Source organism: Engraulis encrasicolus, unplaced genomic scaffold (genome assembly GCF_034702125.1).
Source record: "Engraulis encrasicolus isolate BLACKSEA-1 unplaced genomic scaffold, IST_EnEncr_1.0 scaffold_27_np1212, whole genome shotgun sequence".
NCBI classification, from domain to species: Eukaryota; Metazoa; Chordata; class Actinopteri; order Clupeiformes; family Engraulidae; genus Engraulis; species Engraulis encrasicolus.
In genome coordinates, this window is record NW_026945566.1 from 1,874,266 (window position 1) to 1,887,504 (window position 13,239).

General features: G+C 42.3%; 1 protein-coding gene across 2 annotated transcripts; it reads right to left on the minus strand.

The window, feature by feature from the left end:
- Positions 1 to 6,366: 6,366 nt before the first annotated feature.
- LOC134442990 (UDP-glucuronosyltransferase 2A1-like) lies at positions 6,367 to 12,716 on the minus strand. 2 transcript variants are annotated; one of them, XM_063192932.1, is made up of 3 exons: positions 12,674 to 12,716; positions 11,099 to 11,233; positions 6,367 to 8,777 (listed from the first exon to the last, which is right to left on the minus strand). In XM_063192932.1, the coding sequence occupies exon 3, from the start codon at positions 8,720 to 8,722 to the stop codon at positions 7,145 to 7,147; it is 1,578 nt and encodes a 525-aa protein (XP_063049002.1). In that variant the 5' UTR covers positions 8,723 to 8,777; positions 11,099 to 11,233; positions 12,674 to 12,716; the 3' UTR covers positions 6,367 to 7,144. The 2 variants fall into 2 exon arrangements, with proteins under 2 accessions (XP_063049002.1, XP_063049001.1); XM_063192931.1 differs by lacking the exon at positions 12,674 to 12,716 and adding an exon at positions 11,355 to 11,384.
- Between the last annotated feature and the right edge of the window lie 523 nt (positions 12,717 to 13,239).

Consider the following 13,239-nt stretch of genomic DNA (forward strand, 5'->3'; position numbering starts at 1 on the left):
AGGTTGTCCTATCTGTTTTTGTAAGGCAGAAAATATTTCCTGAATGTCTTTACAGCTAAACGTAAAAAGGTAGGCCTACATATCAGAGCATGACTTTGGCATTTCGCTTCTGGTCTCTACACCCCATCAGCTGCGCGTTTAAGTCCTGGCTTGGCATTGCATGCCCATGTCCAATTAATTCCCATGTCTGCGACAGAATATAAAGTCTCCATTTTTTCATGACGATCGATTTCCTTGTTCATTCTTCAGCATGCATGTAGCCTAAGTGTAATATGCTGACGGACAGCTGAGATCCACATATTTCCAATAATTTTAATGTCACGTTGCTGTACAGAGAAGCGGAGAAACACTTTTAAAAGTCAGCAAATAGGCCTACTATGTGTTTGTTTAACTGTGGGAATGATCAGCATTTTAAATCATTTTTTGATTTCCGGAATTGTCCAGGCAATATGCCAAACTCCATTTTTAACAAAACGTTCAATCATGTTTATTATTTCAATCAACCTGTCAACCTGTTGCGCACCAAAATTCTCAGCTGAGTTCCCGCCAAAGGGACACATAGCGTTTCCATCTCAATATCTCACCTCCAATAATTGCCTTCTGCTTGTGAAAAGGAGCGGAGGTTAGATTTTGAAACGCTTTTGCGAGAGGACTTTTGGCACGTGGTTTTAAATTCAAAGTTAAAGTTCAGTGTTGGATCTCAATGGACTGCCGAGGTTTTCACATGGTTGATCTGAAAATCCATGCTCCATTAGTTGGGTCATTTATAGCAGTTCCGTGACCGTGGAGAGGAAAGGTTCGTTTCTCACTGGATTTGTCATCTATAAAGGTGAAATAAAAAAATGAGCCGGGGTGCCCCTCACAAAAATGTGGGGAATTTTTTTTAGAGCCCTATATCCCAAATGGCTGCTGCCAGCCAAGCTGGAAAATAGCTTTTTAATGGTTTTGCCCACAATTCTGCATAATACATCGTTTCTGAGACTATTTGGGGCAAGAAATTCACAAATGGTGTAGATTTATTGATTTGACCTATTTTTGACCTTCAAATTCAAGATGGCTGCCACTTTTGGCTCTTTAAATGTCATTTTTTTCAAAATCGTCAGAGAGCCTTAATATTAGGCTCAAATGAAAGGTCTGCTCATACTGAGTTCAGTTGTGGACAGTAAATTACAAGTAGGCTATGCAGAAGTCATCTGAAAGGTAAAAAAAGATCAAGGTTTGTGGTTGATGAGAATTAAACAGTCGGGTCATAATGTGACGTTCCGTGACCATCCTCTGGCAAGGATGTTTTGATGATTGATTTGACCTCTATGGTCCCTTTAGAAAAGGTTTAGCCCCCATGTCCCTCCCAAAAATCCCGGCATTTTTTGCTAGAGACAAATGGCGTCCAGTGCCATTTCTAAGAAATAACTTTTGATCTGAATGACATAGAATCATGCATGAAGGCACTTTTTCATACAACTCAACCATGAGAATTCAAAATCTGACATCATTTTGATAATACAAATTTGCTTTGGCCGTGAAATTCAAGATGGCTGCCATCTAGAACAGTAGTTTTCAACCTTTTTAGGCAGTGACCCCCCAATTCAAGTTACTCCATTTCTCATATATAGATATTGAGAAAGTATCTGATCTGCCAGCCCACAATGCCTCAAATTATGAGGATTAGTGGGCTTGTAGATGGGCTATTTTCACAATGTTTGACTTCTTTGATAGCCTATTATTTGACAATTTGGCAATGTTTTAGCATTGTGTGATGATTATTCTGGATGGTCTTTAAAATTGAGAGTCCTTACATTGACATAAAGTTACTCTACTCTACATTGACACCTTCCCCACAAAAAAGGGGATCTCAACCCACAGGTTGAGAACCACTGATCTAGCACATAGAAATGTTGACATTTTTCAAGCATTCTTGCATAAAGAAGCTCGTTGAGGGACTCAAAACAAGAGCTGCTGAAATGGACAGAAGTGCTCTCAAAAGTAGTGATAAGCCTGGTTCAAGATAGTCAACTTGAGCTCCCTGAGCTGCAAGAACACCATTTTGTTGAGGAATGTGTGGCCTTACTCACCTTATTCAACCCCACTGTCATATACAGGAAGATGCAAGGGAGCAAGCTCATCCAGAAGATCTCCGTCCAACCTATTGTGATTAAAGAACCCCATGTTGCTCTAATTGACAAGGGCATGATCTGGAGGATGGCAACTCCATTGGACACGGCACGGCACATCATACAAGTGGTTGGGCTGTGTCAAAAAGGTGTCATCCATCATCCTTGCCCGCCATTCTCATTCTCACCGTGTAACCAATGTCAATGATCCCTGCGATACAACATGCTCAACAGAAGATGATGAGCGAGACCTGCACATACAGGGAGCATCTTTTGCAGGATATGGCACGGAATCTGTGGCTGAACAGACTTCTCTGGTTAGCAAAGACTGAGTGCAAGGGGTGATGGTTATTGTCCACTACAGAGTCCAGTCTGCTCAGTGTCCTTTTCTCAGTGAGAGCCTCCAGTTCTGTGCCAACAACAGATCCCACTTTCCTCATCAGCTCGTCCAGGCCATGTGTCATCTGAGAAGAGCTGTTTGCGTTCATGAGACTGGTGATCTATGCACATAAAAAGAGTAGCACCATGGCTGAAGCCTGTACTTCCAAATGAAGAGAGTCTTTTATCTGTCTCCCTTCAGATGCAAACAGCTTACGCCAACACTGCCTTCTTGACAACTACTTGGCGTACCTACAGCGCTACTCCACACTGGCAGGCAAGGATGCTGGAGACACCTTTTGGACATAGTCCAACCAATTGTATGGTGTGGCGTCCTGTGTCTGCCAATCTTCTACTGATGGAGTTGCCATCCTCCAGATCATGCCCATGTCAATTAGAGAAACATAGGGTTCTTCAATCACAATATGTTGGAGGGAGATCTTCTGGATGAGCTTGCTCTTCTGCGTCTTCCTCTATATGCCATTGGGATTGAATAAGGTCACACATTCCTCAACAACAGTCTTCTAGCAGCTCGGAGAACTTTACACGTTTGACTGTCTTCAACCTGTCTTCAACCTGTCATACCTACAGCGCTACTCCACACTGGCAGGCAAGGATGCTGGAGACACCTTTTGGACATAGTCCAACCAATTGTATGGTGTGGCGTCCTGTGTCTGCCAATCTTCTACTGATGGAGTTGCCATCCTCCAGATCATGCCCATGTCAATTAGAGAAACATAGGGTTCTTCAATCACAATATGTTGGAGGGAGATCTTCTGGATGAGCTTGCTCTTCTGCGTCTTCCTCTATATGCCATTGGGATTGAATAAGGTCACACATTCCTCAACAACAGTCTTCTAGCAGCTCGGAGAACTTTACACGTTTGACTGTCTTCAACCTGTCTGTGGGTCGAGACCCTTTTTTTGGGGGGGGGGGTGTAATGTAAGGACTCTCAAAGTGAAATACCATCACTGCATCTAAAGCTATCAACAAACAATGCTAAAACATTGGCCAAATTGTCAAATAATATTTAAAAAGCCGCCCACCTACAAGCCCACTACGCCTCATAATTTAAGGTATTGTGTGCTTGTAGATCAGTTATTTTCTCAATAGCTATGCATGAGGAATGGAGATACACAAATTGGGGGGTCCCCAGTCCAGTTTTGGGGGGTCATGACCAAAAAACATTGAAAACGACTGTTCTAGATGGCAGCCATCTTGAATTTCATGGTCAAAACAAAGTTGTATTATCAAAATAATGTCAGATTTGGAATCCTCATGGTTGACATGTATGAAAAAGTGTCCTCATACATGATTCATTCAAGATTAAAAGTTATTTCTTAGAGATGGCGCCGGATGTCATTTTGAATTTGCCTCTAGCAAAAAATGCCGGGATTTTTGGGAGGGACATAGGGGCTAAATCTTTTCTTAAGGGTCCATAGAGGTCAAATCAATCATCAAAACACCCTTGCCAGAGAATGGTCACTGAACCTCACATTATGACCCGACCCGACTAATCAGCAGTTTAATTCTCATCAACCAGAAACCTTCATCTTTTTTACCTTTCAGATGACTTCTGCATAGCCTACTTGTAATTTTACTGTCCATAACTGAACTCAGTATGAGCAGACCTTTCATTTGAGCCTAACATTAAGGCTCTCTGACGATTTTGAAAAATTGACATTTAAAGAGCCAAAAGTGGCAGCCATCTTGAATTTGAAGGTCAAAAATAGGTCAAATCAATAAATCTACACCATTTGTGAATTTCTTGCCCCAAATAGTCTCAGAAACGATGTATTATGCAGAATTGTGGGCAAAACCATTAAAAAGCTATTTTCCAGCTTGGCTGGCAGCAGCCATTTGGGATATAGGGCTCTAAAAAAAATTCCCCACATTTTTGTGAGGGGCACCCCGGCTCATTTTTTTATTTAACCTTTATAGATGACAAATCCAGTGAGAAACGAACCTTTCCTCTCCACGGTCACGGAACTTCCATAAACGACCCAACTACATAGTTTCTTTGTAGCCACAACTGATGAACTTGGCGGAGACTCATCCCCCCATTTAGCATATATCACGCCTATGTTGGGCTACGCGCTGTTTTTCTGAGTTAAGCGCGAGGGGTGTGGCGACGTTCCAGAGGGGAGAATGCGCGCAAGATAAGACCGCGTAAAATGTGCGCGCGTAAAACCGACTTAAGTGGAGACGGGAGAATTCCGCCCTTAATGACTAGAAGTGATGCCCTACCTTGTGAATTGTTGCTCGAACTCACCAAATTCATTTTAAAGTCCAACTACTTTATGTTCAATAACAAATATTATTTACAAACCCAAGGAACAAGTATGGGGTCTCCCTTTGCACCGAATTATGCAAATTTGTACATGGGCTTATGGGAAGACAGATATATTTTTAACAACAACCCATATGCTAAAAATATTTTACTATTTAAGAGATTTATTGATGACATTGTGACAATATTTGTGGGGTCTGAAGAAGAATTGATGAATTTTAATGACTACATAAATGGAACTTACCCCTCACTGAAATTTACCATGGAATATAATTCTGAGAAAATCCATTTTCTGGACTTACTCATATCAGTGAATGCTGAAAAAAGGTTGGAAACCTCTATCTACAGAAAGGACACAGATAGGAACACGATTTTACATGCATCAAGCTTCCACCCTGACCATACTATTAAAAATATTCCTTATGGACAGTTTGTCAGGCTCAGAAGAATGTGCAGCAATGAAAACGATTTTGATACCAAAGCTAATGAAATGGCCCAACGTTTTCAACAAAGAGGGTATGACCCAACACTCATTGATGAGGCCATTGAAAAAGCCCACGGCAGAGACAGAATGTCACTACTTGATCCTAGACCCAAACATGGTAACGACAGAATTACATTTGTGACTGAATATTCCACGGCATCAAAACAAGTCAAAAACATTATCAAAAAACATTGGAATATTCTACAGTGTGATCCTAGCTTATAACACCTCTCATCATCACCACCAAGGTTCTGCTTTAAAAGAGACTAGAACACAAGAGACATTGTGGTCAGCTCTACATACATGGAAAACCCTTAAAACAACTTGGCTTGATAGAGGACTGAATGGCAATTTCAGATGTGGGAAATGCGCATGTTGCTCTCACACCTTTGACACCAAAGTTTTTAGTCATCCCCACTCTGGCAAAAAATACCATATAAAAGAATTTATCAATTGCCAGTCCACACATGTTGTGTACATGTTGAAGTGTCCATGTGGATTACTGTATGTAGGTCAAACAAAACGCAACCTAAAAATGAGAATTGCTGAGCACAAAGGGGCGATAAGAAATGGCAATATGGACTACGCCATAGCCAGACATTATAAAGCTATGAACCATGGATCAGCCTCTACTTTAAGATTCATTGGCCTTGAACGGGTACAACCTAGCCCACGAGGGGGCAACCTAATTAAACAGCTTTTACAGAGAGAGGCCTTCTGGATAAATGAACTTAACACTGTGGAACCACATGGCCTGAATGAACTACAAGATTTAAGTGTATTTTTGTGATTCTGTTGACTTTTTAATATAGGCCCTTACTGATGATGATTATGGATCTTGACTGTTTTGATAATGCTATAGATTGAGATTAAGGGATACAACATGAATTGTTAATGTATAGATTTTAATGTATATATGTATATATTTATTACACACTGCATCTTTGCACATTGGGTTTTGCACCATGCACTTTTACACAGAGGTTATTAAGAGCAACATGACCCTAAATGAACTATTTGAAGCCCTTCTGATAAGCTGTATATTTCTAAAATAATTTGCTTACCAGGCTAAATGGGAATTCATGTAACAAATGTATCCTCAAAGATAGTGGCTGTAGTGTTATGAAATGTGAATTTCTATTTATATTACTATTTTTATTGTGATCTGTCACGGTATTCTGGTGAGGTCATGTGACCCGGTAATCACCTATTTCACCTGTGGGAGGTATGCGAATGTCAAAGTGAACCTGACGAAGCGCAATGCGAAACGCGTTGTTCACCTAAATAAAAACAGCAAAAACTAAGTCCACCAGTGTGCGGTGATCCTTCTTTTTCTACTATGGTCAAATAATAGTTTTATTTAGTTAAAACTTGTTAAAAGTCGGCAACCATGCCAGAAGTTATCAGCATGGACTAAGGTTTCAGAATCACCCAGTTGCCAACATGGAACTTGACCTTTAAGGTTAGGCTATATGTGAAGGTCAAAAGTTAAAAAACAATGCAATTTCTGGTTAATCTTTTTTGATGGGCTTTATATTCATGGAATTATTTTTCAAAAGTTGGCAACCAACCGCGTTAGCCCTGCTGGCAGGCAATGGAACAAGGGGCTTGGAGTGCTATCCTGTTCTCTTTGTGTCTAAGTTTACCCCATCTTAAGGGTAAAGTGAGACACTTGACCACTTAAAAATTTTCCTTTGGAACGAAGATATTGTGATCATTTCCATTCTTCGGTAATATCCTAAATTAGTGGAAAATGTGGAAATTTAAGGTTGGCTAGAGGGCAGCTCATCTAAAAAATGTCTCACATAATCCCTCTCTCCCCCGTATAAGAAGATCTGTAAATAAGTAGTAGTTATTTGCCCTTTTCAGATGATGAACACGTTATACAGATTTCACTTTCTTCTTAACTAAGACCGAGAGGCATTTCTTGGTGATCAGGAACAGAATCAGCAGAAGGAGGAGCAAAGCAGTCATCAGTGTTACCATGACGTCTACAGAATGGTAAACAATCCAGGGCATCCTGAAGGACTGTGTGCGAAGGTGAGGGGCGCCTCCGTTCCGCATCACAAACTCGATCCAGAAGACTGCGCGGTCCAGAGGCTTCATGGGCTGGTCATGGTGGATCCTGGAGAGCTGCTGCATGTTCTCCCTGTAGGACGGTTCATACAGCACCTCCTTTAGTGCCTCCAGAAACGCGGCTCTGTCCACGGTGGCAATGTCCACCACCTTTGCCGTTCCTCTCACGACCATTCTGGAGAGGTTATCAGGTTGATCAAACACCAAAGGCAAGCCCAGTATGGGAACACCGTGATAGATGGCCTCTTGGACACCATTGGTGCCTCCGTGTGCCACAAACACTTTGGTCTTTGGGTGGCCCAGTAGGTCGTTTTGGGGCATCCAGTCCACCAGTAAGGTATTGTTGCCAAGAGTGGACGGTTTGGGCCCTTGGTGTCTCCAAATGACCTTTTGGGGAAGCTGCGCGAAACCGGCAGCTATCTCCTCTGTGACGTAATTTGGGAGCTTAGCAAACAACGTCCCCAAGGACATGATGATGACCCCATCGTCCCCTGAACTTTGTACAAACTCTTCCAGGTCAACAGGAAGTTGCTTAGCGGGCTTGCACTGAAACCCGCCCATGTACACCACGTTGGGCATAGTCGGCCGTGGAAACTCGAAGGTGAAGTCGTTCCTCATTAGCCAGATGTCTGCGTCCTGGAACAGGGAGAAGTAATCGGTGACGTCAGGACCAAAGAAGCGTTTGGTGAGATCGGTGTAGTGCGGCTCATTTATTCCACTGAAATAGTTCTGACTGAACACGTAAACCATGACGTTGTACAGTCTTTGGAAGAACGTCATCTTGTCCGTCAGCTCAGCCCCTGGGAAGGGGACGTAGGAGAGAGGGGACGGGGCAATGGCGAGGTGAGCCTCTCCACGCACAGTCCATCTCACATTCAGCACCAGCGGCAGACGAAGCCGGTGTGCGAGGAACACCCCGCCTCCGAAAGCAGGATCCGTCAGGACCAGGTCGTATTTTGCATCCCGGAGTGACCTCATTAGACTCTCGTCTTCAAACATCTTAGTCACCATTGTGCAAATGTCCTTGGTGTATACCGAGAACCGCTCCATTACCAAATTCATCATTTCTGACTCAGTGGAATCAGACCTGCCTTTCATGCGTATGTTCAAAAGTGCTGATGCCAGGTCGTCCACCTCGTCGTTATCAGGCTGGCCCATTGGGACGGTGAGAGAGGTGTAGAGAGGAGACTCTGCTTTAATGTGCCAACTGTTTGAACTTCGCACTACGGTGATGTCATGCCCTCGGGAGTGCAGCTCCTCAATGATGACCTTCATGTTCACCCAGTGGCTGCCATCCACAGGAAAGACCAGAACTTTGCCTCCAGTGGACACAGACAGGAAGACAGACAGTGCCACCAGGACCAGCAGCAGATGGCTGAGCATCCTGGCTCAATTTCCTCTCCCTCCCGTTCACTCAGACAGGAGAGAAGTTGATGGTCTGAATCCAAACATAAAAACAGATAAAAAAAAACAAAAAACAAAAAACAATCTTTGTTAGTTCAGGCAGGACAATAGGACAATAAGTCATATGAAATCTGATTTGTGGAAACACTTAGTAGGCAGTTCAAAAATATACTGCTTTAGATCAGCCTAACTCCTCAGGAATAATATGATTGTCTATGAATTGTGATTGTCTGGCTATTTGCTTAAAGGGGTAATCCGTTGTGAAATGGCTTACGTTGTGTTAAACCGTGATAATGAGCCCTAACTTTTGCTACCTACCTCGCCTCCATAGGTCCCCTACATTCAGAGAACTTTGCTAGTGCACAGTTAGTTTACAAACAGGGCCGTTTGTAGAGGCTGCATCACAGCATGGCTACAGCTTGCACACACACGTGGTGTCCCTCACACAACTGCCCATCATGTCTCTCCCATCCAGTGTGCCCCCTCATTTATGCTTCACTCTCCAGTGTGCCCCCTCATTTATGCTTCACTCTCCAATGGGTGACCGGGGTCACCAATTCTGCAGGTCCCTCACATGGAATTACGGCTCATACACCATGGGTACGCTTCCGATGGCCTCACGGTAACCATCCTACATCCTAGAATTACCCTGCCAGGACTCCATCTTTGGACCTCCGGGTACTAAACTGGGGCTCTGACCGCTAGAAGGGTGAGACTCGTTGGCTTGACAGTCAGAACAACACACCCACAACCCTGGTGATGGTCACTCCATCACAGTTTTGTACATCACACTATTGACATTAAATATATTTATTTTAATGTTTTTTTTCAGGATCTTATTGGTTGGAGTACTGTTAGAGTTGATAAAGGCACTGCTGCTATAGCAATATCCATGAGTCGTTTGACCTTTTTGTCAGGACGTACGATCAGTTATGATTCATGGTGTCGCTGGGTGTTTTGGGTCTTCCAACAGCTGAACTAAACAGACAGGACCCACTCTATTTGTTTAAGTAGAGGGCAAGGTGAACCAGTTGGTATTGGGGGAGCAGAATGTCCTGGAAAGAACATGCTTTAGCATAGCTTTCAGGACAAGGGCTGTTATAATATTGTTGTTTCAACATTAGAATGTTCTTTTTAAGTTAATGTTCCGCAGCGACAAGAGCATTTTACTGTGTCATTACAAATAAAACATTAACATGTTTATGGTGAGATGTGATGAGATGAGATGATGAGAGGTCAAAAATCGTGATACGAACCGAATCGTGAATTGAGTGTTTGGTTACAGCCCTAGTAGGCAGTCAACCCACACAGTAAAAACTGCAGTGTTAATGCAACACTAACAGAGTCGATTTAACACCTTCTAGAGCTTATTTGGTCCCAAAGCACTCTCTAAGTGTTGAATTAACACTGCATTTTTTACTGTGCATGAACGTAACCATGTTTCTAACACAACCAGAGGGTTAATATTTGAAAAAAGGTCAAAGAAAAATGTAATATGGACTTGAAAGGGCATTTAAACTGGAAAAGGTGACTGATAAGTTAATTAATAGACTTAATAGTGGAATGTGAAGTGAAAGATACGGGTACTAGCCCCTTAAGACACGGCATTATAAATTAACTGTTACCAGAGTGGCAATGACCAAGTCATTATGTATTACTAAAGGCCCTGTGCACTGTCATAGTAGTATAGTACTATAGTAGTTAACTTTCAATGTCTATTACAGCGTGCCACAGGAGGTACGGCGTGCATTAAGGTGCTACAGCCTTGAGTTAAAAAAGTTCAATATATCAAAATAAATATATGTTTAAACATCATGTTTGTGTCAATCATCGCAGTATCTCCGTAGGTTTTGTGAACACCAGAATTAGTAAGACTTCAGTGATGATGTTGTCATGCGTTTACAGAGCGTATACTGTATAAAAGACCTTGATATCTACAAACAGTGTTTCCTACAAACAGTGTGAACCCATCTATCCTAATCAAAAAGAAAACAAGGATAGCTTGTTTTCACTGTTAAACAAATTAATAAATAATAGTTCAGATGCAAAACCCTCTAAGTGCCATTTCAGAAAATAATCTTAATTCATTTTTATTTAATACAAAGCTATCAAAATTGCCAATTTTTTTTAATTTTATTCATGTAATATAACTATTAATATGTATTATCAAGTACATGAAGTAAACCAAACCAACAACAGGTTTCTCTAAAAATATAAAAGTGCAGGTCTTCAGAAATGGAGTTAGGGGTTTTTGCATCTGAACTCTTCAAATAGTGAGTTTTTAAGTAGATGTTATCTTGGTGCACATTTTTGAGCAACACCATGCCTTCAATAGGGACTGTGCATAATACTCACCCAACACACGTCCGCTGGTTGTGCTGGTCTTGGGAGAGTTCGTACGAATAAGTAAGAGAGACGTCAGAATTCAGGCTGAACCAACTGAGCAGGATGAAAACATTCCACCTGCACATGGAGCTCTGGCTGGCACCACTAGACACATGACACACAGACAGCAACAAGCAGCAAGAAAAATAAAATGAAATATATTAAAAAATAATAATAAAAATAGATGAAAACTAGACTATTACTACTCATAGGACACGCTACACACCAAGGATGGATGACTGGGTTAACACTTCACCTCGTTCAGTGCTTTAATGGCTTGAGGGATAAAGGAAAACTTTGACCAACTTTGAGTTGTGCAACCCTGCTGAACCTTTGTCATAGGGGGCAATGACTGTGTGTGTGCGGTGCTGTGCTCTGCTGGTTAGTTTAGTCAGACTTGCATTGGCAGGTTGTAAACTGCTAATCAGCAACCAAGTGGAAATTCTCCAGGAAAACACCGTGATCAGATTAGCTATGCTGTGTATGGGACCTGCATGCACAAGTGAGTGTGCACAGGAGACACATGGCACATTATGTAGCTGCTTTCAAGTCTTGAACATGATATCTTAACAAAATGTTAAGTTACCGCATGAAGTTCCCTTTTATATCATGAACTACTACCCTCGCCAATGTTTGTTTTTCATCTTTTTGTCTTTTATAGTCCTACAGCCCAGCTCAAGAGGTCATTGTACCGAAGTAAAACATTATCCCATATTGTTATTGTACGTGTATTATTGATCCTGAAATGACACCCCCCCTCTCCCAGCATTGAAAAATAAAATTGTCTAATGCCCCCCAATGGGAACTTAGCCCTGCCCCTGCCCCCTAGGGCTCTTCAAAGCCACCTGGGGGGCTGTAGCACCGGACAAAATGAGACAGGACAAAATTAGAGATGCTCGACAGAGATGTACTGCGGTTGTAACTAGGGCTGTAACGATACACTCAACTCACGATTCGGTTCGTATCACGATTTTTGACCAACGGTTCGATACACCTCACGATTTCTGAAATGTATCTCCATTGAAGTATGGAAACACTATCACATCAAATCATAAGATTGTGGACTAATGGGTAACAAAACTTTGAAAGGGCGTATCACATTACTGCCTCCTTGTATCGCGATACAGTAGCGTGACTCTGAGTATCACGATTTCTCGGTTCGATACAATATTGTTACAGCCCTAGTTGTAACCAATGAGCCACCGCTTAGCCAGTGGTCTCGTCTCACCCCTCTGAAACTGACTTCGAGCCCGGCGTTTGTACCGTCTCCAATCTCTCTTTCGTATTTTTCACACGATTCAACACACCGATGAGGCACACCATAATGGTCCTCCAGGCATTTCGGTATGGAATCCAGTACCCGGCACTATGAGTGCTTCTAGTGTACTTTGCTTTGAGTGTTCACTTAGCGCTAACACGACTTACACGTCCTGGCATGGTATAGAGAGAAAAACGTAATTTCATTTTCCTTTTATGACTTGTGCATATGAAGAAAGTGACAATAAAAGCTGACTTGACTTGACTTGACTCGAAAAGTTAGCGTACCGTCAGCAGTAGCAGACTTCCCGCCTGTCCAGTGAAGAAAACCCCTTTGGTAATCTTGCAGGCTGTATGATGATAAGTAAAATGTGTTGCAGTTTTACCTCCTGCCACTAGGTGGACGCAGATATGATGTACTCCCCGGATGTGTGTCTGTGTATTGCAAGTCATCAGTTGATGAACATGAACCTGACGGTGTACCTGTATCCTCCTGACTCGTTATGCTAATAAATAAGTTTAGTTAAGAACCCAAGTTTCTTCATTAAGATTAGAAACATTACATGGTACCAGGAGTGGTCCAACAGAAGTCATGGAAAGTGTGAAGCCGCCTGACCCTCTAAATTGGACTGGAAATGTCGATTGTGAATGGCGAACGTTCAAGCAACGATTCAACCTTTACCTGCAAGCACTGGGACTGGACAATAAACCAGACGCGCGGAAAATAGCACTGCTTCTCACCGTCGCGGGACCTCAGGCTGTGGAGGTATTTAATACGTTTGTGTTTGCTGAACGGGATCACAAGGATCAGTTCGATAAAGTCGTGGAAAAGTTTGATGACCACTGTTCACCAA

Coding starts and splice junctions, on each gene's coding strand:
- LOC134442990 (XM_063192932.1), bottom strand. CDS start 8,722: ATGCTCAGCCATCTGCTGCTGGTCCTGGTGGCACTGTCTGTCTTCCTG.